Consider the following 25,800-nt stretch of genomic DNA (forward strand, 5'->3'; position numbering starts at 1 on the left):
AATGATAGCAGCAGAATTTACATATGATTTTATTTAAACGCAAAGATAAGATAATTAATTGATGTAAAACAATTTTAGGAAAATAATGGCTCAAAAAGCGGAATCCTTTTACGGAATGCGCCCCGGACTATATAATCCCGTGACGTCATTTTCGTGAAAATCTCTATACAATGGAGGATGATCCGAGTAGGGCTGCTGCTGAAACTATTTACGAGGTACGCGTAGCACACGCGCATTTTCGCTTCGTCGTTGACTGCTGGTGTTTTTATTCTATTCCATATCAAATTGCCCAGCTTTTATCATTGGTGTTGGTATAGCTATATACGTCTAATTCTACTAAATAATCGCTCGCCGTGTGCATTTTGATTTGGCTCTTTTTGAGATAAAACTTTTTTATCAGTCATTAATAATAAATCATGAGATTGATTAGATTAGATCCGCTCTGTTGATTTTTTTTAGCTGTCTCCATCAAATAATGTTTTCGCAGAAAATGACATTCATTTCACATCCATCCACTCATAGCGACTTGTCAATTTATTTACTTTTATTTTAGTGAATTCCTACTCACTATATTATTATCCTCTGTATTTGAAAGGGCCTGTTGCCGTTGGCCTTCTTCATTGAATATATTTTTGTACCTCATTATTTTCAGCATTTAACTAATGAACAGAGTTTTTCTTTTTAATTTATTCACGCTTTATCATTTGCCAACTGCATGTGCTTTCTGCTGTTTACATTATTTTTCCATCTTTGTGCATTAGCCTAACTACCTTTTCGCTTGAAGCATTACACAGCCGATGTTCGCTGTTCTTAACATTTTCCAGGCTGTTTCCTATCAAACCACACGAATGAATTATTCAAGAATATGATGGACGAACATTAGAAATACGTAGAAGAGCTCATTTAAACTTTGTTTCTGGTAAATAGCACAATTTTCTTACAAAGTTTTCCGAGTTGTCGCCTCTGTTCAGTATTTTCTCCGTTTCTAAGCTAAGCATTTTGCGAAAGGTTTTATTGAGTTCGTCTCTTATTACTAATAAAAGAAAAAAAAGGAACTTATCGTTGAAAATTACATGCCACGCCCAGACTACACCTATAACTCAGTGTACACAATAACCTTAAACCTAGATAGAAATGATAAGCATTTCCACAACCACATGATTTAGCATTATCCTTTATCACGCACTGCATGCATGTTCATTATTAATCTGATTCCTACCGTACTTACAAAGCTGATGTCACATATGTCCATTTGTGCAATAATTAGAGGAATAGTTCATTAATGAGAGACCCAACCTTGGTGTCATGAAAAAGTTAATTAGATGCCTCCATTATTTGATATTAACAGTACCCCCCGTATAATATACCATACCACTGACTAAATTGGTAGGGCCTATATGAGTTGTCTTGTCAGTGACTAAGCTGTGGTAAAGTTTCATGATTGGACAATGTCACAAACACTGCATGATTATACAATATTATAAAAAGCTTAAGGATAGGGTCATTAAGATAAGGAGTTGTGTTTCATGTTGTACACTACACTTTCATTCAATGAGATGCCATTTAATTTTCTATCAAAAACTGTAGTATAAATCTTCGGTAATGCCACTGTTTGGACCAATGAAAATGATTTAATCTATTCTTAATTTTCTTGTGAAAAACTGGATTGATTTTCCAACAAGTAAATGAATGTGACTTGTACAACATTTATATAGACCTAGTTCAGCAGATAATAGGCTTAGATCTTGTTTTTTGGGTCTCAAAAATTATGTCATATCTGCAAGATATAATTGAAAATGTGACACCATGAATATCTGGGCAGGTCATATTGGTGTCAGATCCTATCTGCCTTTCGGAATTATTCTAGTAGACCTGTGAACATATGTGAATGGGCTAACATTAATAAATTTCACCTTTGCATTATCATCATATCATTTATCATTGAAATGGGCTGCGTGGTTTCTTAACATTTCATTGGCTAACTTTTTAGGCATTTGTTTGGTATGGCAGTGCATGTCTGAACATAAAATATATATATATATATTTCATCTATGTGTTTTTAATGTAATCACTTTCTTTAGATTGACGACGTGCTCCAAAAGCGTATTGGCAAACTTGGTAAATTGGAATATTTGATTAAGTGGAAAGGCTATGAGAAAAAGTTTAACTCTTGGGAGCCGGGAGCTTCCTTGTTGAACTGTGGAAACGTGCTGAAAAAGTTCAAAATGGCGAAAGCCTTGTCGATTACGAAAACTGCCGGCCAAACAAAGGCTAAACAGTTAAAAGTAAAAGCACTGAAAGCTGGCATGGTTACGAAAAGCTCCATTCCTAAAAAACGCAAAATCATACCGACAACAAAAGCTAAAGGCACAAACATTATTAATTCGATTGCGAAACGAGTGCCGATGAATAAACTAGCAGGACTTTTACCGGAGAAAACGAAGAAAGCAATAGCAAAAGTTAAAAAAGACACTGTGAAAAATAATGTTGTAGTCAATACAAATCTAGAGTCTCATGTTAAAGAAGAGGTTACGACAGATGTAGAACAAGTCACCTCGGCTAGTGTTGATGATCTACAGTCTTTAAATAATAGTAATAATAATTTGGATAGTGTAGATGGTAGCTTCATCTCCATTGAGGAAACCTCTTCAGAGGCTGAAGATGTAGGTGATCACAAAAAAATCAGTGATAATAACGCGAGTAGTATTAGTGGCAATAAACCTAGTGCTAAATCATTTGCACAGAAGCGGGCTTTGAAAGACAATCGAGCACGCTATAAGTTGAATCCGGCTGCTCTGCGCGAGTTAACGAGACTTGTTGCCGATGAAAAGGGTAATGCAGATGCCCTGAAACAGATAAACAAACTGGCGAGTAGCACGAAATCGGGATGCGTCAGTTTGAAAGCGTTAACCGAGCTCGTAACGAAAGAGGCGGAACTGAAAGAGCGCACTCGCAAACGGAAGCGTGAGGCAAATGCCGCTGCAGCTCTAGCCGCGAAAAAGTCGAAGCCAGCAATGGCCACAGCTCGCAAGAAGAAACCTGCAGCCACTGTCGGGTCGTCGGCAAAAAAGCAGCTCACTGGTCAGGCACAGAAACAAAAGTCATCGCCACCTAAGAGTACTGCTCGGAAGAAGGATGTTGCTCAGGATGCAAAATCGAAAAAGAAGAAGTCCCCAAGCAGTGCAGCATTTCAGCAGTCCAATCATGATAGAACGACTGCGCTAAAACTAGGCATGCCAAAAACAGAGGTTGTCAAACCAGGTAATGTTGTTTAAAACTTCACAGTACTTTTGAAGTTGTAGATGCAGAAATTGTATAGAATATGTCTGAGAATGACTACTTAGCCTTGAAATTAAGAGTAAGTAGATAGTAAAAAGAATTGTAACTTCAAAAGTTTTAAACTTACTGGGTTTGCAGGCACAGCCAGCTTATTTGGTGATTACAATACCAAACTGACCTGCCTGGTGACATGGGTCACTGGTATTTGTAGTGAGTGCTTTATTATAGAAAATGTTCTGGATTTTTGTGATTTTGTAGTACCTCGTACGACACACGCGAAAACTGGTCCTTCAATGATGCATATCCCGACTCCTACTGAGTTCAGCGCGTTTAAGACACCAGCTACGACCCCGGCTACAATTGTCCATCAACCCCAGATACTCGTCCTCGACAACGACGCCACTGCTGCCTACTATTCCGATCTGCCGACATGCACACTTCCTGTTGCGCCAATATTCCCGAGCAGTCCGACGACGGAATCATATCGTTCGCTCGTAATGAACTTGCCGGCGAAATTGCAAGCGAATCGTTTGGTGCGGCGACGCAACAGCAAAGAGGAGGATGAAGAGATCATCCAGCGTCGATTGAGCGTTCGGCAGAGTGAAAGTGCATTTAAATACAAGGAAATCGTTGTGAAAAAGTTTGACAGCTACACCCAAATTTGGCTGTTTACGAACACAAAGCTCGGCAATTCGTTGAATCCTCAGGTAACCAAATTAAAGTCCATGTCCCTCTGTCGTTGTTGATCAAGATTTGAATGTCGATCATGCGTTTTGCCAATTGCCCACATATGAAAACTTATTCTTTTTCATTTTAATTCGTCAAGGAAAACTTGATACGCATCTTCAGAAATATTGTCCTTTTGGTTAATGTCTTAGTTCTTGTGCTGCATGTTATGAGTTGCTTTCTTCTAAAGGAGAATAGAAGTCGTCAATTGTGTACCATTTCAAGCTGTTCGTTCCAGGTTTTCCAAGAACTTATCTCGGCATTTAACAATGCTAAGTACGATGAAAGCTCGCTGGTGATGTTAAGCGGTACTGGTAGTCTGTTCTGCTCCGGAATCGATTTGGCGTATCTCATTAATTCGGAAAATCGCAAAAAAGCCGCTGAAAAAATGGCAGCAACTCTTCGGTAACTATATTTACCACAGTCCACCGAATTGAAATATGGCTCAAAGTATTGAGAATATTATGGACATAGGAGTGGATATGTACCGTCTACTTAAGGTTGCAACACAAACAAGATCTTGAGGATCGTAGTCTAGATATTGTTGAAAATTTTTGCTGTTTCGATCTTTTAGGGATTTTATACAAACACTGATAGCGTTTCCTAAGCCGGTTGTCGCCGCGGTGAATGGGCCGGCTATTGGTCTCGGTGCTACTATCTTGCCATTATGCGATGTCGTGTATGCCAGTGACAAGGCATCGTTCTATTTGCCGTACGCTCGAATTGCTCAAACTCCTGAAGGCTGTTCGTCATTCACTTTACCATCAACAATTGGAATGGCTATGGTCAGTTTTGTCGGGTTCATGAAAATATGCACTTTTGCCTATTACCAAATGGCTTTTAAAATCTCGTTTGACTTGACTCTATCTGTTATTTCCATTTGTAAGGCTAATGAAATGTTGTTTGGGGGTCGAAAACTGACGGCGATGGAAGCGTATCAAAGCAGTTTGGTATCACAGGTGTTTTGGCCAACAACCATGATGCAAGAAGTTGTGCCAAGGGTTCAACAGATGGCAAGTCAGTCTGCGCGAGTAAGTATTACTTAACCCCAATATCGTGCTCGAGTTAGAGCTGCCAACAGTTCCTGATTTTTGGTATTTGTTACTCTTTTAAGAAATACGGATTTGATTTGTTTGATGCATACAGAAACTGAGTTACAGTTACTGAGGGTCTTACTTTTGATTACTGATTAATTTGAACATTTTCTTTCATATTTCAATAAAGTGTACTGAAAAAAAATTCAATTTGTTACTGATGGCACTTCAGAGGTTGGCAGCACTAGATATACTGCATAGCATTGAATGTCGGGTGCAAATTTTCACTCTTGCTTTGGTTTTTTTTTAGGCATTGGAAGCGACCAAACTGATGATACGTAGCCATATCAAGGCCAAACTGGATTATACGAATGATTCTGAGTGCAATATGTTGAAAGATTGTTGGTTGACGTCCGAATTCTACACTGCAGCAAAAATCTACGTCGAAGAGGAGCAACATTTTCTTTGATGTGCTATATCTATTCTAGACTTCTAGGTGATAAACGATTTTATACGAGCGAATATTCGGAAAATACGCCGCGAGAATCATTCGAAACCGACTCGCCCTCGAGTCCGATCATTCTTAGGACTGTTTTTATTTGAATGTTTGTACATTGCCCGATTATGATGAACAGTTTTATACAGTGAATCTTGCCAAGCACTTATGAAGGCATTCAAGCAATTACACTCGTTTCTAGGCACGAATAATCGGTTACCCCTCTTTATTCGCTGAAAACACGAGTTGTACTGATTTAAGAAGATATTTAGGCATGGTTTACTTATTTTGTTTAATCGAATGTCTCGTATGTATGCAATCGCACGTCTTAATCATGTAGTAGTCATGCGCATTTTTGTGCTAGGAAAACAATTGCACTTTACATGCTCTTGAAGTGCTTTGTTTGTTGGGTATTGTAAAAGATTTTTTCAGTTACACGAGCATGATATTCCCGGTAATCCGGTTATCTTTACGCATCGTCATTGATGTACTATACATGTATAATGCTGAAGAAAAAATCTTAATTCGCACAAAATGTATCTTTCAATGGTGGGAATACAAGAAATAATGATTTTGTTGTCTCATTTTCCTCTAGTATAGCGAGGTTTTTTCGATCATGTGTATTTCATTAACTTCTAGAAGAAATTGCTCATATGGAAATCGAAGAAAAAGAAAATCTTGTATTTGATGTAACATGTCCGAATAGAAGAATTTTAGAAATAGAAATAATACGGTAATCGGATCGTTAGTTGAGGAACCCTCTGAAATGTGCGATGATGTTGAATTTTAGCGATAAGAAATAGTGATCTTTTTAATAAAATGATCGAATAGCCATAATCATGTATGCATGTTACTGTACGATAAATGAAGGTATATTTTTGTAAAAAAAACGGTTCTCATCTGACAAATACGACACTTGTGATAAATGATATCAATCAAATACTATATTATAGCAAAATTAAAGGAAGAAAAATATCCCCCTTGGCTTTGTATTATTAAGTAAATCATGTTTCTGATTGATGTGGTTGAAAATATTAATAAGTAACTGTAGTTTTGTAAATGAAATAATGTCCATGAATATCAGTTTGTTGACTATTTAGCCCACTTGGACTTAGTCCTAGCGTTCACTTTTCATCCGTATGTTTGTCTGTCTGTTGATGGAATCAAGTTATTTTTGGAAGTTTTGAAGATGCTTCAATTGATTGTCTTGATATTTGGTTTGTACATGTGTCTACCATTAGACGCACTTGCAGCCCAAAAATTGGCCCGGTCAGAATCAATATGGCCGAATTGTGACCATTTAACTTAGTCTTGATATTTGATAATTGGTAGCAATTTCATTGGAAATGTCACCCCACATGGAAATGGTATCATCCATTTTTTTTTATAATCCATATTTTTGGTAAGTTTTTAAGGTCATTGGTTCATGTATATGCTCACCACGGGACATTGAGAACTGAAATTTTCTGGTAGTTGAGCGTTTCAAAGCACTTCCCAAGTGGGCGTGGTGTCTTTGGACCCATAGTTCCTTATCTAACTATTGTCGACGCTTACTCGGAGCACTGGGACCGTAAATGTTGCGCCGATTTGGCCACGTTATTGAATTGAGATATTCATGTCTTGTCGTGTTAGCTTTTTGTAAATATGGATTTTAATTTATTTTGTAACGCTTTCGTCAAAATACATTATCATCAATTCGACAATTAAATATTTGTCATGGCTGTAGTTACTGTAAGCAGGATAATGCACGCAGACCTAACGCAACGCTTGTCTCGCTCCCAAATTCGTGTTTTATGTGAACGATTGAGGATTCTGGGAGTGGCACTTGCGCTAGTTACGGAGTTCCAACTAGAAACGGCGTAATCGATGCTCTTCGCTGTCGATTTTGGTCGGGATGTCTTCTTCGTAGTAAGTTTTCCGACCACAATCATTTCAATGGGTAATTCATATAGTTCTGTTATACAATGTATCATTTTTGCGGAGAATCAAAGGGAATGCCCGCGCCTTTAGTTGAGAATTTTTAAAAGAATGTCATCATCACGCTGTATATTGTATGACTAGTGATTTCTAGTATATTTCTTAGGTTCGTGAATTCCTCGTCGTGCATGCATCGTGTGGGTGTTATAAATGTATATGAACACTTATAATGAATATCAGACAGGTTTAGGCTAAACTCTAGAAATGATGAAAAATTATCACGTGTGCGAATTATATCGTTAATTCATGATAAAGTGTATGTTGCGAATGATAAGTTCGAATAAAGGTATCTTAATATAACGTAAGTTTGTTGTTTCTTTGTACTACTGACAAAATAGGCTTACAACGTAACTACGAAAAATCAGCCAAAAATGAAGAAAAATTGTTTGACGCTGGTGATTTTTTTGAAAGATGAGCGATGTATCCGTCGGACAAGTAGCTTTGGTGTCTACTCAATTTCTTTTTACTCTTGGTAAACCCTGAAATACATCGGGGAAATCCTCCGTTGCCGCTCCACACGGGTTAATCGTGACCATAAGTGGAGTCGAGGCGGCGTGATAGGTTCGCTTCGATAAACTGTTGAAATTTATTAGCCAGAGAAGTGAACATTTTTCCCACTATAGTATAGCGAATGTAGGTGATAATTCCGAGGGAATATTCCCCGCGGTTGAATTCCCTCCAGTAAAATCCCACAAGGTCAGAAACTTTTAAAAAACTTGGGTAACAATCCACGCGGTAAATCCCCCGAAATCCAGTTTTATATCAAACAAGAGAAAAAATACTTTTTACCACGATATCAAGGAACACGTATACATGTATATAAATGTTAATTCTTTTATCAGTTTCAAACTATATCATTTCTTCATAGACATTTTCAAAACTACGAAAATGTCAGTTTTGATGCGTGTAGCTCTCTAAAAGTACTTTATACGGTATACTTATCATTCGGAGGAGTCGGGAAAGTAAGTTTAAAAACCCAATACATACAAAATCAAAAGGTGAATGCGAAAAAATGTTTCGGACTCCCTCTAGAGACCATCCGACGGTCTCTTGAGACTATCACGCCTGTCTCGACTAGAGAGAGAGAGAGAGATAGTCCGAAACGTCATTTGTAATTCCTAAAGGAATAGATTTCGCTTTTAAATTTTGTATACAGTGTGTATTAAACTCATTTTCCCCACTCCCCGAATGATACCTAGCCTATACCGTACGAAATGCGCTCTAAAAGCCGTGCGATTGATATTGACCAACAAACGGAGAAACACTTGAACATCGCTCACACGTCGATCGCTTTCTTAGTCGAGGGTTACAATCTGTACCAAGTGAGCTTCATTTTTCCACTCAATAAATACGTCGTAACCATGTCACATTCCCGCATTGTCGGCTCACCTCCATCTAATATTTATGAAACAGATAATAAAACACATCATTCTATATGCTTGTCAAGCGTCAATTACACACATGATATGTTGCCAATTGGCGCTAGACTATATATCTAAAATATATATGTTCACACTTGACGCACGCGGTTAAAATAAACTAAACAAGAAAGCTAACTTGAAGATTTTTATTGACGCCTGAACAATCACACGGAGACGATTTGGCGAGGGCCAAATTGGCACGGATCAGGCACGGGCCAATTGTCTCGGGCCTGATCCGTGCCAATTCTGCCCGGGCCAAATCGTCTCCGTGTGACCGCGTATGCATATTGCTTTATATTAGCAACAATAGATACACGATTAAGGGATCAATAAGGTTATTTTGAATTTGAATAAATCGTCAACTGAATTGAATTTCCCAGCAACCAGTCTAGCCCCGATATTGATGGTCTATTCCACGTCATGAAACGTCATGAAATTTATCCTACATTCATTTCGTGGTGCTCTAAGGATTTGATCAGCATGCCATGAAATATGATCATAAAAACCATAAAAGTAGTCAAATAAGTTCCCTAAAATCCAGTTTATATCTTTCTATCCATTAGATACACACATTTTAATTTTAGATTTCATACGGTAAATATATATTGTATCAGTTGAATAATCAACCAAAAAGGGCCAACCGAGGAAGGGTGTTATAATTGGAATTATCCCCGTATAGCATTTTTATGAGAATTTTAATTGAAGTACACTTAGTAGCCCAAACACTATGCCGAAAAAAGAAAAAGATGTAACAACGGTACATTTCTCTGCAAAGTTGAATTGGAAACCGTGATATACCGCAAAATATTCAAACGTCTCATTTCAAGTCAAAACTGCAACAACGACTTGCTTACCAGTGGAAACGTTTCGGTTACTTTAATGGGTTATTTTGGCGTATTCTAACGCGCGGATGATAAAGGCATCTTTTTATCGGTGCTAGGTGTCAAGATACCGTACTTGCGCGTAAAAATATCCGCTGCCAACCGAGCAGCCTATCAGAAAACTACCCCGCAGTGAAGTGGGATGATCTCTGAAACGGCGAATGGAATGTTGGGACCGCAGAGCAGACGTCAAAATTCCTTTGGTGCGTTTCAAAATATATAAAATTGACTAGCAAATGGATTAACAGGGATTATCATGGATTAGAGCCGGCATTAACACGACAACAAAACAACATCGCGGATAGTATTCTAATTCCGCGAATACCGAACAAACTATGCCTGACCTAACAAATCACGTGCTGGACCATCCTTATTAGAAAAAAAAACTTTCATTAAAACCCTGCGACTTTTGAAGTCTCAGATAGTTTCCGAAACGCGTTTGTTTGCGTCTCGTGACTGTGAATTATCGAGTTCTTCGGCGAATCTGTTTAAAAGCGGCACTGTTCTCTTTTCTCTTTATCTTACGTTCGAGTATAGTTTTCGAGATTTTCTAGCGAAAAACCCGCACATTTTCCGCTTACGCACGTTGTTTGTGTGACCGCTATTTCTCTACAAAATCTTACGTACACGCACACGAGACATTTTCACACGTACGTTGAACGCCTAAGACGCATCCAGCGTTCGAAGTAGTTGTTCGGTGTTTTGTTTGCAGAACGTTCATTCGCGGGTTGCAAGAAGCGCGTGGGAAGTGAAAATTATGGCAGCGTCTTTACTCAGGTTATCAATTGTATCGTTATTCGTCGTCTATATCTGTTCCCGACTAGAGGAAAAACAAAGGTTCGAGGGGTAAGTTTTTAATCGAAAAATTGAAAGTTTCTCTTTATAGTTTTTTCACCAATACCCGGACGATGTTTGTCCATGTGTTTAGAACATTTTGCGTGGCAACCTCACGAATTGATATCTTTTCGAAGTGCTGATAGATGACCGGTTTGAAAAAATACTATCAATATCATATTCACTTTATCGGTTATCGGTTTAGGCGATTGTGGAATATAGAAATATAACAATTGTGAAAATTTAGCGCCCTCTTATATAATCTGTAAATGAATTGAAGAAATCAAGTTTAAAAGTTATTTTTGGCGGGATTTTGGAAGAAATTTGACAAGCGAAAATCCAGAAAACGAGCGAAAAATAGAGAGTGAGTTATATAACTTATGAACTGACAGTTATAAACGTCGATTAACCAAGCAAGTTGAAAATGATATAAATGAATCGGAAGAAATCAAGTTTGAAAGATAATTGTTTTCTCGAGATTTTGGAGGAAATTTGAAGGGAAGATCCAGAAAACGAGGGAAAAATATAGTGAGTTCTCATTACCCATGAACTGACAATCCAAAACGTCGATTAACTAAGTATATAAGTTGTTGAATGATATTGATTAAACAGAAAATCCGGGAACATTTGCGCTTGCGTGAAAACATTTTGCATTTGACCGGTTCATTTAGCTGATAAGAAGTAAATATTTGTAATCTGCTTACCGCAGAGTTATGTGGCTACTTCCTTGTGTTTATATTATGGCGATTCAAAACGTATACGAGTAAAATGCCGACTTTAAACAATCGGAAATACTTTCGATGTGCGCACGTCGTTGGTCGTACCTATTTCAAAATCAGTCCGAGGATAATTCTCGTTTAACTTGGATATTGATCAAATGAAATCACTACTGACATACTAAATGATTGATAATTTGAAGTGGAGAACAGATAACAAGCGTAAAACCCTCTATACAGAATTTATACAGAATTTAATTGATCAAAAACGAATTTCAGTCATCAATAATTAAACTCAAAACAGACGACGTTTCGAACTCTCACTACAGATCATCGTCACAACTGGTATAATCTTTTAAATTCTGTATATAGCGGGTTTTACAATTATCAATAATTTGAAAAGTCTGAAAGAATTTTAAAGTTTTTCGTCGCGTAATTTTCGCTGTAACATTCCTTTGTAGTCGATGTTACATCATTGGTTGTAGCATCAAATCTAGTTTATATAATACTTTCTACCAGTAAACAGTCTCGTCAGTAGCATTTTTGTGTACGGAATCAATTCGACGTCACGATCTGTCATTTAGTCATGTCGGTTTGTAATATAACCCCTGCAGATGATTAGCATATAAACCTGTTCATTTGGACTGTTGTGACGTCATTTGACCCGGAACACCGCGCTTTCATTCACCGTAACCTAATACGTAATATCAGTAGCTGTTTTTAGAAGTTAGTGACTGGCCACAAAACTCTTAACATACTAAAACCTGGACGGAGAACATTCCCTACGCAACATCAATGATTCATTGGGCGAGGAAAATATCAAAATCACCTGCTACGAATCCAAGGTCAATGCAGGGCGAAAACAATCGTTTTGTGTCGAGATTAAGCAGCGCATATAATATGTTCAATCAAAATCAGTCTATTTTCGTCATTTTAGACCAAGTCCCAAGGTTCATCTATTATGCGCTTCCGAGTTCTTCATTATCGCTCGTTATGATCGACTGACATTTACATAATTGTTATTCGTTGCCATTAATAATTGAGTTGAATATTCCATCTGCAAGTATTTTGTTATCAAACCCTGTCTCAATATTTTTGTTGAAAGTGTTCGATTTGCACGGAATATTTACAAATATTGGATCTCATAGGCGAACGAAAAAAATGTATAATCTACTTGTTAATTTATTTGGTTGACCTGAGTTAAACAATCGTAGATCCCCGAGGGAGAGGACCGGCGAGATGGCGTGGGATTTGTCGGATCGTGCCGGGGGATTTGTTTGTTACAATTAAAGTAGAGTCAGTGGCTGAGATAGGTGTGCGGATAGGATGTTGTCAGGCATAATCCCACCAGATATGGGCTGCTATGTCATCATTAGCGGCGTCTTAAAAGAGTCATATAAATCAGATCAGACACCATCAACTCACAAATCAACAATGATCACCGACCCACCGCATCACAATCGAGATTACGCTACGCTCCCAAAGCAACCGACTGGTTAAAAAAATATTTCCTATGGACGAAATGGGTAAGCGAAAAGTGGAAGTATCAAACATCAAAATATAAACGTATAAAAGATAGGGTTATATATCCCAGATAAAGGTATCGAAATATTTACCGAGCATTTTGCTCTACGCTGATAATTCTATTGTGATATTCTGTTCAGTAAAAAAATGAATTTTTAAACTTTTAAGTTCTTACTTCATATGTGTACATATATATCTAATATATTAGCTAATGGGTTCCATTATATTGATATTCCTCCGCAGAATATGCGAAATTTGATATTTCTGAGACGTTGTCATGCGACTCGCGTTAAGTGTGTGAAATTGACCATTATCATAAATCTCATATAAAGGAAATTATTGGAAAATTATTCAATCGGGAAATATTCGCGAATTCGATATATCTATACCAAAGTAGGCTAAAGTAAAGTAAAGTAAAGCGAATTATGACTGCAAGGTCTACAAGCTTAATTGCACAAACACACGATTCCATTAGGAACGTTAATATCGCTGCAAAATCTCTCAAGTAAAATTCCAATTAAGATACTTAGACGGAGGTAAGTTTACTTAGAACTCGTTGTCAATATGATATTCAAATGATTGATAGCGTTCTTCGACAACTCATCCCGCACTTCTAAAGGGTTTGACAAACCGAGCCAAAAATGCGAAAGACGACTGACTGATTTTAATCGCATCTCACGCGCACAAAATCTGCAAGTTTTTTTCAGATTTTTCTAAATGCTTTTCTAAGGATTCATAATTATATTCCATTTCCGTAGCTCCATCGAGTCTGATATTCATCATACAGGTTATTGCGCTTCTCTTCTCACATTTTCGGCATACCTTAATACAAAAACTTACGTTCAGATTTGATACAACCAGATAATGAAACCAGAATATCAAAAACGGCCGATAACTTTTTGGTCATTGATTACAGCTGATGTTATCGACAGCAAAAATTTAAGCCTAATGCCAAAATGTATAAATCAATTCCGATATGAAAAGTGAGCATCAGAGTTAAGGACATGATCAGGATCAGATTAGAAAGCAAACATTTATGATTTGATTAGCGTATTTAGATGGAACACTGTGAAAAAGAACGCATAAACAATTAACCGTTTCGAAACCCACGCGCGCATAACTTCACTCATTTAACGACCCGGTACAAATTGAATCTCCAATGACGCAATATATTACATAAGATGAGGTATCCGATATTTTCCGTTTTTGTTCGTAAAGTTTCAGAGGAACAATTCAAACGATTTTAACACAGTTCGCCACGGAGTCAAAATATATATCAGGAGTGAATTCAGGATCAAAGAGGGTAGCACAACTTTAAAAAATAAAGGCATAATCCACGAAAAACCCAAACATTTTTGAAAATTGACTGCTTTTTGGGCAATTTCCAAGGGTACAAAACTTTCACAACGGTAAGCGTGTGCATATGGTGCTACCGTCTGAATGCGCGCCTGTGTATACAGCATTATCTACGCCCATGAGTATGGATACAATTAAAAAGTTCAGACTTGATTCAACGCGGGTTCGAATCTTAATTGGGCTTCGTATGAATTGCACTTTGCACGCTACTTTGGTATATAAGACTGTCTGAAAATTAGTGGGAAAGGAAATTGCTAAGAAAATGATGAGCTTGTGGTCCTCGTGAATTTAGCAATTAACCTAGCAGGTTGATGACCATCGCATATCACGCAAGGGTAGGTCATTAAGTGCAGTGCAGGAATAATCACCATATTGGATAACAATCATCAGATCTCTATTTCGAGTTGTAATCAAAAGGACCGTCGGCGGTTGCATCTGGTACGCACTTCCGCTGTATATATATATTGAATATTCATACTAAAGATCAAGCTTTATCTGTGTAACTGGTTTCTGTTAATTCTAGTATTGTCTGCTTTTACAAGATTCTCCGAGCTCAGATTGGCGATAAATTTATCTTCGAAAACGGAATGACGGAAATATGAATGTATTGCAATAAGACCTTTGTTTAAAAAGTTGAGCGGTTTAACGAGTCCACCAATATAACCGTAGTTTGACGCATTTTCCCTGGCATGAACTTGAAAACCTTGAAATGTTTTTTTTCAATCACGGGAGGTATTCCCGCAGTCTTGAAAGCGTTTGACATTAGCGCGCCATTTTCGTATTAATTTCTGCGTCTCAGTCAGCTCCCAGCAAAATGGCGGGGGTGTGTTATAAAATAAGCGGAATCATTGTCGGCCTCGTGGTCTGACGCTGGCTTCGTTCGTCACCTGCTTATTTTTCGCAAAAGTCAACGACAGAAAAAGGTTAATCAATCTATTTTTTTTATATATGAATGTGACTTCCTCGAATATATATATATATATACACACACGCAAGAAGTGGGCTGCATTAAGTCTTACAGGCATACACGCCTCAGCAAAGCCTTAAGCCATGCCGTAATTGATCAAATTGTTCTAATCTTTCCAAGACGATACTAAATTGACGTAACTTCGTACGGAATAACATACGTAAGTTATTTCCACACCCAACCACTTGTGCGATTTATATCCATTCTTATTATTAGGGTGTCGACCAGACGATAGCGTTCGTTTTAGTTCAGAGCTTGAATGAATCTATTTTCGGTCATTTCAAAATGGATTTAACTTCGATAAACGCAAAAAATTGTTTTACATATATAAACATTTTTTTCAATCCATATATACATATTTCTTTCTCAGAATATGTATATAATATGTTATACATAACCAACAGCTCTTTCGAAATCGTTTCACTGATAACGTGGATGAACGTTTTAGAGTTTCGAAGAAGTTGCCGTATAGGTCGGTATCGATAATCGATCGACGTTCGGCCACTCATCATCGACAAGTTTAATTTGTGAAGTAATTACCGCTACATTCCAAGCAATAACATCTACAGCCAGTTGAATGGGGGTTTGGCAAAGTAAACAAAAACATTAGTATTTACAGCAGTTACAGGCATATGCAACTACTAGAATCTATACAAAGGTTATTGAGTAATGTAACGGTGATTAGTGGGTTATCATTAGGCCGCCAACAACGATTTTGGCTTCGCAGCCAGGGCTAAATCCAGAGGCAAGGAAGGACATAACAACAAGGATTTTTGTCATGTTTTGTTAATCAAAAATAAATGTATAAATGTCAGTTGAATAAATGCTCAAAAGTTAATACATAAACAATTCCCACGAAGCGATTCAACACCCATTGAACGTGTATCATGCCATAACGTAATCTCTCAGGCTATCTCGAAAGTTGTAAGGTGTAATTTCTTACCCCATTACACCAACTTATCCACACTTTTGATAAGAAGCGTGTGTTACATAACCCAGAAACCAGTCGCATTTAAAAAATTACAAATGCTTTACAACACAAGTCATATTGAAGTATCATCTCGGTTAGTAAAAAAACTCGTTAAGAAAAAATTTCCATCGTACGATTCCTGAACCAATATCGGCGTCATAGATTATGTAAATTCAGAGTGGGGGTTCGGGGTAGCGAACGAACCGCCTAAATTTTCTAAGTCCTTGTCAGTGTTAATTTTGGGTCAAGATTTTTTGAAATTTGGATAGAATTTTCATGTTTTATGTTTTGGAAAATGAAAAGTAATTCATTCTCAAATGATATATTCAGGTACCCCGGGAACTTCATATTTTATAACTGCCCTTTTTCAGTAGGAAAGTGTCCCTTTTCGCAGTGAAAAATGCCCTTATTCTTGAAATAGAATTTGACCCACAAAAAAACTCGGCATGAGCCTGATATTTTTACACGAAGATTTATGGTTTCATTGGAAAACACAAAATATAGATCCTTTTACCTTCATGCATAGCCAAATCTGTAGGTAGATTGTCCATGCTCAAGAATATATGCAATGTAGTGGCGAAATTGTTGATGACGTCAGATATATGCCCTCCGAGGAACGGCTGACACGCGCGCTCGGCGAAAATAGTGTAGCAATCGATTTACAAGAAATCATATAGTGTTTCATTAAGTCGAGATAAAAGAGCTCGCAATCGAGAGATGAGTGACTGGTATGCAAATGTTTACGCCGTCGCGGTCTCCGAGCGGCGTTCGATATTCAAAAATAACCTCATCTTCAATAATCTTTAATAGAAATAGAGAGCAAGTTATGCGGAAATGCGCCAGGTCCAGTTACGCGACTTACAATCACCAGGTGTGAAGTGCTTAGCTTGATCGACATTCGTCTAAATATTGCACAGAGAGTTTGCCTTCGCTCATCATTCCATCTGTAAATTTTCCATTTCGTTCGTCAGCGCAGGTCGGCGTATCATCTGCATTTCATACTCCCACAAATATTTGTATAAGTCCTATTTGAAGTTGGCTGTAATTGTCGCTGCAAACGATTAAAGATTCGGAGAATTATCCATTGTGATTTAGTGTTCCCATTTCTGAATAACATCAACTAGGAACAAAATAATCACTGGCCCGGATGGCGTTCATATTGCAGTATGGGTGTTTGTTTAAACTTATGTACATATGCGTATCATTTGTTGTAATTTGGTAACTGAATTGAGTAGTATACAGGGCCGTACCTAGCACTAGGGTTGGAAAGGGGGGGGGGCGATAAACTCCAAAAGGGCAGTTCTATAGGATATAACAATAATATTTGCACCTTTCAAAAATATTTCTAGGTGGGGGAACTCCCCTGCCCTGCTGAATACGGCCTTGGAGTATCGTGGTCGGTTCTTACCACGAACTTACGTTGTTGGAACTTTCTGAAAATCATTTTCTATGATAACTAACTAAAGACATAAATTGCTGATCCGTTTGGAAGTGACGTAATGGCTCTTTTTATTTTGCGGATATTTAGCTACGGCCGGCTAATGTATCACCTAAATTATTGTTTTTACATCCTAGCCTTCTTCCAAATACACCGAAAGATCCTCTTTGCGCTACATTTCAACTGATTATGAAGAAATGAGATTGAAAACACGAGGGTTATTAACGCGTGAACTTCATTTTGTACTGCGGCGACAAACGCAGGCAGAAGCCGCTATCAGAGCGGTCGTTGGCGATGTCCCTCGAGGACAGTTAATTTGTCGGCAGCGTCTCCATAACAATCCAATTTCAGGTTCTTCACATATTTGAAACATTAGCGAAGCTTCGAGAGTTGTCAAATGGACGAGCGACGCCGTGAAATGTTAATAAACAGACGACTGCTAGTTGTTAAGTCCACCCTCTCGTGCATAAATATACGTATCGCATTCGGTGCAACAAAATACATCGAATATTTTCGAAATAGATTCTCAATTTACACAGTGTGAAAGGTTTCGAGCATGGATAAAATTCGGGTAAGCTAAGAAATGAAAGGAGTTAGTCGCATGGCGAAGAACTTGCTCGTTACTTTTCTAAGCTTCGTTTTCGTCCATAAAGGCGCCCGCGGTCAATGAAGGCCAAATGCCCCTTCCTTCTCCCGATATAGAAATGGAAAGGATACATGAGAGAATAAGAAAAAACCAAATATAAGTGAATTGATGAATTAGGTTCAATCGATTGGAATGTTAATACTTCTAATGCATGTGGCGTTGAAGTAGTTTGTAAAAAAAGAGAAAAGACAAACGTACCACCGGCACGTGACAGCGAATAGAAATATTCAAATATTGCTCCTGGACCTACGTCATATTATGCTGTGACATTTCCAGAAATACAGACGTACGAAGAAGCCCCGCAACGAGTGTTTCTGACGATTTTTTGGTGTGTGTAGAAAATATAAATTCAATTAAAGGTGAATGCCATTTTGGAAAAACACCGTTTGATCTATTATCGGATTTATGATGGCGACAACAGCAAACAGTTAAAAGGAAATGTCATTTCGTTTGACTTATCATGTAATCGGAGGAACTGCTGAAGCGGGTTCGGCAGTGTTTACATCCGCGTACAAACCGTGCGGATCTCAGAACACCAATATCTGTATCATATATTAGTTAGTTTGCTTATAAGATTTTCCTTAATTCATATACGGAGATGATAAGAAATGGTATAGGGCTGTGAATGAACCAATTTTTAATATCCTAATTCACGTCCCATAATTTTGAATTAAACATTTCCTTCGTTATTCCCGAAGCTGTGTACCGTTGCTTACGTATGTACAAATCGTCTCAGGTGACGTATTTTCTGATATTTCTAGATATAAAGTCTTCAGAGTATTTACCAAATCGCCCACTGACGCCGACGTCATCCGAAAACTACTGGAAAACGAGCTGCAAGAGGTATTCAGTTCATTATTCGAATCAGAATGTAGTCACCTGATACCAAGACGCTATGTTACACAGAAGTTTCTGAAATTTTGCATTTCTATTGATTCATTCAAAAAGGAATTACGTTCAACTAGGCTAATACACTAAACGACCAGTCTCAATGTCTAGGATGCGAAAAATCTGAACTAGCTCAAATACACTGCCTTAATGAAATAGAAACAGAATTCTGAATAAGGTGTTCCTCTTTTACTTAACCATCGGTGGTATTTTTGTTGCGTTTTACAGCAGTTGGACGTCTGGAGCGAAAATGTTGACATCGGCGGCATGCTAACGGTCGACATAATGGTACCACGTCATCTGGTGGACTTCGTTAGCGAAACCTTTCAAGATTCTGGAATCAAATATTCAATATTGATCGATGACATCCAAAGGTTAGTACCATAGACTCTACTCACCTTGGATTATAGCCTGCTCGAAAATATTTTAAGATTTTTCCTTTTTTTAAATTATTTTCAAATAAAAATCCGTCATTTGCTTGGCGTCGCTTACGTCGGCTTATCGTTGAGCGCAGTCATATTTCAATGGCGCAATCGGTATTTTCTTTGCTTACCTCGGAGATTCCGTGACCGTATGTGTTTTCCAGTGGAGCGGGCGAACAGGGCCTATCGGTTCTCAAAGGTGATCGTCAAAAACGTTTTATCCCGTACAGATCTTCCCTTAAGCTACACGATTCTACGTAGGCATTCATGAACATCACAATTAGACTTTTTGATCATATTAATAATAAGAATATCTATTTCCATCTGAAAAATTGTGACAAAATATAAAACAATTTTTAGAGATTATAATATGAAGAGGTTATAGGTATTCATTGGATGCAAAATTGGTTATATTGCTTCTATGAGACACTCCTTTTACTGCCTACAAGGTAAATATGGAGGTCGAAATTTCATTCAAAAAATGTGATAGTGCTCACGACACTCCGGTTGCTAGCTCATCGAAAATCTATTGGTTCCGCGAGATCCGAGGTATGCGGAGTTTACTGAATTCCCTTTGACCACATCTCTGACCATACTGAGTGTAAGTACGACTCGTCGTCAGGTCGACGGGAGTTCGGACGTTAATGGAAGCTTATGAAAGCGCTGGCCAGTTTCTAAAAGAAAGACTCAACATCCTTTCGACGGATGTCTACTGCCAATCAGCCGAAGGGGATGTATCTTGTTGCAGGAATTATTTCCGCCTGCGGAAGCGCGTTGGTAGACGTCAAACTTTTCAGTGTCAATGTCAGACCGAATATTGCAGTCGGTCGGACCTCTTGATGGCGGGGATCTAGGAAAACTGGAAGACGGGCATCCAAAAGAAAAGAAAAGTCATTTTCGGATAAAGGACTCATGTTTAAGGCAACTTGTGGGGTCTCTCAATTTAAGGTTATGCAGATTAGGCAGAGATACGTCCTAAAATTTGCCAGGTTGAACAATCTGTCTTGGCGAAAAGGACAACTATCAATGGGAAAGAAAGGGTCCGGGCCCTGAGACCACCCCCTAAATCCACCGGTGTCATGTGGTCGGTATAGTAGATAACAATGGAAACAACAGCACGTGTAGCACATGCTTCATATATCCTTGTCTTTGATACCGCGGGTAGACATTGAATGCGTAATTTCATCATATAAAAACCTACAGCCACTTTGATGGATGAACGAAGTACACCTACATGCACGACTAAGTCCAAGGTAATAACGTTATTTGAAAGTCGGTTACAGCTCTATACGTCGTATATGTATAAGTATGTTGTCGGCGTCTCCTGAAATTTGTATTATGGAATTATGGGGATTCATTGTTCATTCTAAACCATAGTTTTCAAATGATTAACTATTTACAGCGTTTGATACATAGACGTTTAAATCGTGTACAATTCAACTGAAGCCCAACTTTAAACATAATTTCTCAAGAAGATACAACTATCGATTATAGTTCAGATCAGATTTGTCAGATTTGTATAATCATCTAACAATTATTTTACTCGGGGCTCAACATCTTTAATGCTTTCAGATATGTATTCTTCTAACTTGGCTTTATGGCCTAGTTCAGAATGAAATATTTCAAACGATGCTGGGTCCATTAGATTAATTTCATTTTATTCGAATTCATATTCAGTGACCCATATGAATTATGCTGCTTTGACGTGATATCGCGTACCGTGATCTTTACGTTTTTTTTTTCTTATAGTTTCCCTCCAAAAATAACAAACGCGGCTATCCCCCAAAGCTGTACTGGTGAAATCCCTTCTCACTCTCGGCCGGGATTAAAGTCATCCGAGTGCAAAGAAAGTTCAAAGGGATCTCCCCAATTTCATTATAGAAAAATAATCCGCATAGTCCGTAAACATAATCTATTATCATCGAACCAATCCCCTCTATAAAATAGGCTTTTATCTCTCTGCAATATCAATCTAGATGTTACTTTCATAGTGTTGATGGACGTTTTTTTATTGTTTAATATCTTTGAACACAACCGTTACTTACTTGATTATTCAGCGGCGGGGGAGAATAGGGTTTTTATATTTCAAACAAAGAAAAAATGTCTACCTCGGTCGTCCTCTTGAATAATTGCTTTCAGCCCGCGAACATGGGAGATGTGAGAGTCCATTTTACAAAACTTTTTCTGATTTTCAATGTGACTTACTTTTCATTGTCGGATTATTTTTACTCGAAATTATTTGCAGGTACTTATCAGCAATTTGAACGCGATTTATTTTTCATAGCGGAATTATTTTCGATGGAATTAATTTTTTCAAGACGAAATTATTTTCACTTACGAATATATTATTTTCACTTACGAATATATTATGATGGAAATCTATTTTTTCATGGACGTGATTACTTTTTTAATTTATTTTTTCATATTTTTCATGTCCCTTATCAGCCATCACAGTATAGCATGTAGCCTGTGCACATGTATACTTTTATTCATTTATTCACATGTTTTATTTTTCAGATTAATTGATTTAGAAGCCGAGTCGCTGCGGCGTAGCAATAAATCTCGGACAAAACGATCTCTGGAAGAAACGAACGAAATCATCCCCGAAAGACCGCTTTACGTGAAAGAAACCGTTCTTGGTCGATATCCACGCTACCACGAGGTACGCCGGTATAACACGTCCATTGAAAGTACTAACAAAAGCATCTATAGACAGAGTTACAAAAAGGAGAAATCTGAAAGTTATGATTCTTTGGTTCATGGGCTATATATAGTAGTATATGCGATAGGGATCTAATTTCTTGAGTAATTTCACTTTGACATTTAAAAAAATTATAAAATATACGTTAATGGTATCAACTTACAATGCGGGGCTGAGGCTTTGAAATAGGATCATTCAAAAATTGAAGTAATTTGAATATAACCACGTTTTTCTTGTACATAGATGCTAGTCTGGATGTCGAGAGTGGCGGCTCACCATCCTGATATTGCCAGTTTGGTAGATATCGGATATTCGTTCGAAGGAAGAAAACTTCAACTACTCAAGGTATCTGTCAACTAAATCTACTTCAACAAGTACAAATATCTCTGCCGTAATGACAGTGTATTTTGCAGCTGATTTCGCGCCGAGTCGTTACCGCGGAATCGATCTAAAAACATTAGTTTTAACCACGTATTACCACACAGGAGCAAGACTTGGTCGATAGTGAAAGATTCTACTATAGCCAAGGATTTTGAAATTATAACTTTGAAAATGAATTACTGTTGCTAAAATCGTCGATTTATACATATGACCCAATTTGACTTCGGCTGGCAGATCATGTCTATGCACATCCTCACTTGCCAGGGCTTGATTGCCTCCCGCGAAGCCAACACAAACACTGGCCGCAAGCCCTTTATTGGTCTATTGCATTACCCCAAGATTTCTTGGGCGGAGAGGTTGTCGCAAAGCGGCCACCAGTCTATATATTAAGCCAATCAGATGCGTTGTTTTCCACCAGACGATTCGCTTACACATCTGATTGGCTAGATAAATAGTTTGGTGGCCGCTTATTGGAAACATGTCCGCCCAAGAAATCTTGGGCAGGGTGAGCTTCAGCGGGAGGCAATCAAACCCTGGCAAGCAATGATGGTCTAATCCCGAGCACCTGATTTGGTGTTTTTGTTCGAATCGTTACTCATCACTCCACAACATCCCACTTAAACATCGTATTCCTATGTCACCTCTGTCGTATAGATTGGCAGTCGTTTGCACGAAGATAAACCAGCGATATGGGTCGATGGTGGTACACATGGCCGAGAATGGATTGCGCCGGCCACCGCTTTGTTCATAATTGACCAGGTAATCAATTGAGCTTTACGTTATGTCTTTGTTTCCCCACTCCATTTCCAATATCGAAATGGACTGCAAAAAAACCTTCTGAATAATCCTCCAGCTTCATTCATTTACGTAATACAATTAAACTTGATATTGATGGGCTAGTGGGCGGGATAGCGACCTAGATCCCAGAGACGCATGACTCAGGACTTTACAATCATGATAGATGTGAACATTTAACCAATCGTTCTTAACACATATATTTCCTTATGCCCACAGTTAGTTTCCAACTACGACAAGAAAAGAGACATCAAAGAACTGGTGGACATTTATGATTGGTACATTATGCCGGTCTTAAATCCAGACGGTTACGAGTTTTCCCACTCATCGGTAAGGTCCTGAAATTCCAGCTACACAGTTTATAGTTTCCTATACTAGACAACAAGAACAACAATCGGTATTTGAATATTTCAAATGATCTAACATTGATTGTTCTCAGAATCGTCTGTGGCGAAAAACGAGGAGTTTCACTTCAGGAAGTAATTGCAGAGGAGTCGACGCGAACAGAAATTTTGGATACAAATGGAAAGGTGAGAGTAAAGTGTTATACTGTATCGATGATTCTTGCGTTTCATTGAAATTAGCTTGCAAGTTATCAACTTACAACGGACCTCTGACTGAGTATCTTACTGTTCCTGTTCGTTCTAATGCATAGAATGCGAACGGCGTAGTTACGGAGGGCGACAGTGCTACAGCGACAACCCTTGCGAATCGATTTATGCCGGTCCTCGACCGTTTTCCGAAAAGGAAACCCGCGCCAAAAGGGACTTCCTGCTGTCAATAAAAAGAAACGTGAAGATCGTATTCAGCTTGCATTGTTACTCGCAGTTGTGGCTTACACCATGGGCGTACACGAAGACGCAACCAGAAAATTATAAAAGACTTGTAAGTCATTTTACGATTATAAAGATCTTTAAAACACAAAATATTGTTTGATGGGCTATGACAAGCTTATATTTGGATCACAATTTCTTCGTATTTACAGCTAACTGTTGCAAGGGCTGGTATCAGAGCTATTAGATTGAAGCATAACAGAGTCTACAACGTTGGTTCACCTGCCAGACTTTTATGTAAGTTTTTACACAGAAAATCCCAATTCAGGCTCCACGATACATGGTATAAACGCTTTTGGTTAGAGGTTTAAGATATCGCCCGTCTTACTTTAAACTGCTTCCAGAATATTAAACTTGATGTAATCAAGTAACTTATTAGAATAAGACTTAGAAAATTGATACATTGTTTCTCATTTCTGGCGAGTTGACCCGGCCGGCCGCCTATCTACCCTGCACACCTTTTGAAAAATCATGATCAATACCATAACTATGGTGGCTGATAAGGGCCATAGCGTAAAATTCCTGGTATGTAAATGAGGGCGCCAGAACGCCAGAACGCCAAAACGAAAAAAAACGTCAAATTTTCTCTGAAAGTCCGTTTTTGCGCACCAAAACAAAGAATATTCCGTTTTGGCGCCCCGCCAAAACAAACATCCATTTTGGCGCCCCGCCAAAACAACGAAAAACGTCGAAATTCCTCAGATGCGGCATATATAGAAATGAACTGTCATAAAGAATGTTATTGCAGTTTACAAAAATGACCCGGCTGATAAAGAGATTAGAAACGAGGTATCATTTTTTCTTAGCATAGAGAAATTTTGACAAGATGATTCTTTCACAGATGCAGCGGGCGGAAGTGCCCTCGATTGGACGTGGGGTACGTTGAAGGCCGAATATGTTTACACACTTGAATTACCCGACCAAGGTCAACTTGGATTTCTTCTTCCGGTCGAAGCCATATATCCCGTAGCCGACGAAACCTTTGAGGGAATAAAAGCTGTCGCTCACTTAACGTCGCCTGAGTTCAAAACGACCGCCACCCTGAAACCAAATAACGGCCCGCTACACGGATCCAACAGTGGCAGAATCACTGGTCCAAACGACTCGATCGGTGATTTGTCCAACTCGAAAGGCAAAGGCATTAATGCTGATTCAACGAATGATCCTAATGGTTATCGCGTTGTAGATTCTTCTTTAAACGAAATAAACTCTGAAAATGTGAACGTAAATGCTTTACCCAACGAAAGTCCGCTTGTGGAGGGCTTGGAGGAAATATTTTCACCGAATCAAATGTCTTCGAATGAAGTAACCGAAGATGTTGCTGAGAACAATGCTGTGGCCACACGGCCACCAGTTGCTGCTGGACAGATAATCGAAGCTATTGAACATGATTTAAACAGCATTAAAGACACGAATAGTAGATCGAATAACGCTTCAAGCAGGGCTAGGTTCGACGCGTTGGAATCTAACATGGCTATCGTGTCGGACATGGCCGCCGCTCATAGACCGCCTCCT

At 38.4% G+C, this 25,800-nt stretch overlaps 1 protein-coding gene across 2 annotated transcripts; it reads left to right on the forward strand.

Annotated features, from left to right (window-relative positions):
• Positions 1-160: 160 nt before the first annotated feature.
• LOC141901814 (uncharacterized) lies at positions 161-7,792 on the forward strand. 2 transcript variants are annotated; one of them, XM_074789303.1, is made up of 8 exons: positions 161-215; positions 825-919; positions 2,082-3,261; positions 3,538-3,986; positions 4,244-4,410; positions 4,580-4,790; positions 4,893-5,036; positions 5,350-7,792. In XM_074789303.1, exons 3-8 carry the CDS (start codon positions 2,226-2,228, stop codon positions 5,506-5,508), a joined length of 2,166 nt encoding a protein of 721 aa, XP_074645404.1. In that variant the 5' UTR covers positions 161-215; positions 825-919; positions 2,082-2,225; the 3' UTR covers positions 5,509-7,792. The 2 variants fall into 2 exon arrangements, with proteins under 2 accessions (XP_074645404.1, XP_074645403.1); XM_074789302.1 differs by lacking the exon at positions 825-919 and having other exon boundaries at positions 167-215.
• Positions 7,793-25,800: the final 18,008 nt, after the last annotated feature.

The sequence above is a fragment of the Tubulanus polymorphus genome, chromosome 3 (assembly GCF_964204645.1).
Source record: "Tubulanus polymorphus chromosome 3, tnTubPoly1.2, whole genome shotgun sequence".
Classification (NCBI taxonomy): Eukaryota; Metazoa; Nemertea; class Palaeonemertea; order Tubulaniformes; family Tubulanidae; genus Tubulanus; species Tubulanus polymorphus.

What these genes read in the sequence shown, in the direction of transcription:
- LOC141901814 (XM_074789302.1), top strand. Translation starts at nt 171, where the DNA reads ATGGAGGATGATCCGAGTAGGGCTGCTGCTGAAACTATTTACGAG. An exon ending in AACAGAGGTTGTCAAACCAG is followed by an intron (nt 3,262 to 3,537) that starts GTAATGTTGTTT and finishes GTGATTTTGTAG; the next exon opens with TACCTCGTACGACACACGCG. An exon ending in GCAATTCGTTGAATCCTCAG is followed by an intron (nt 3,987 to 4,243) that starts GTAACCAAATTA and finishes TGTTCGTTCCAG; the next exon opens with GTTTTCCAAGAACTTATCTC.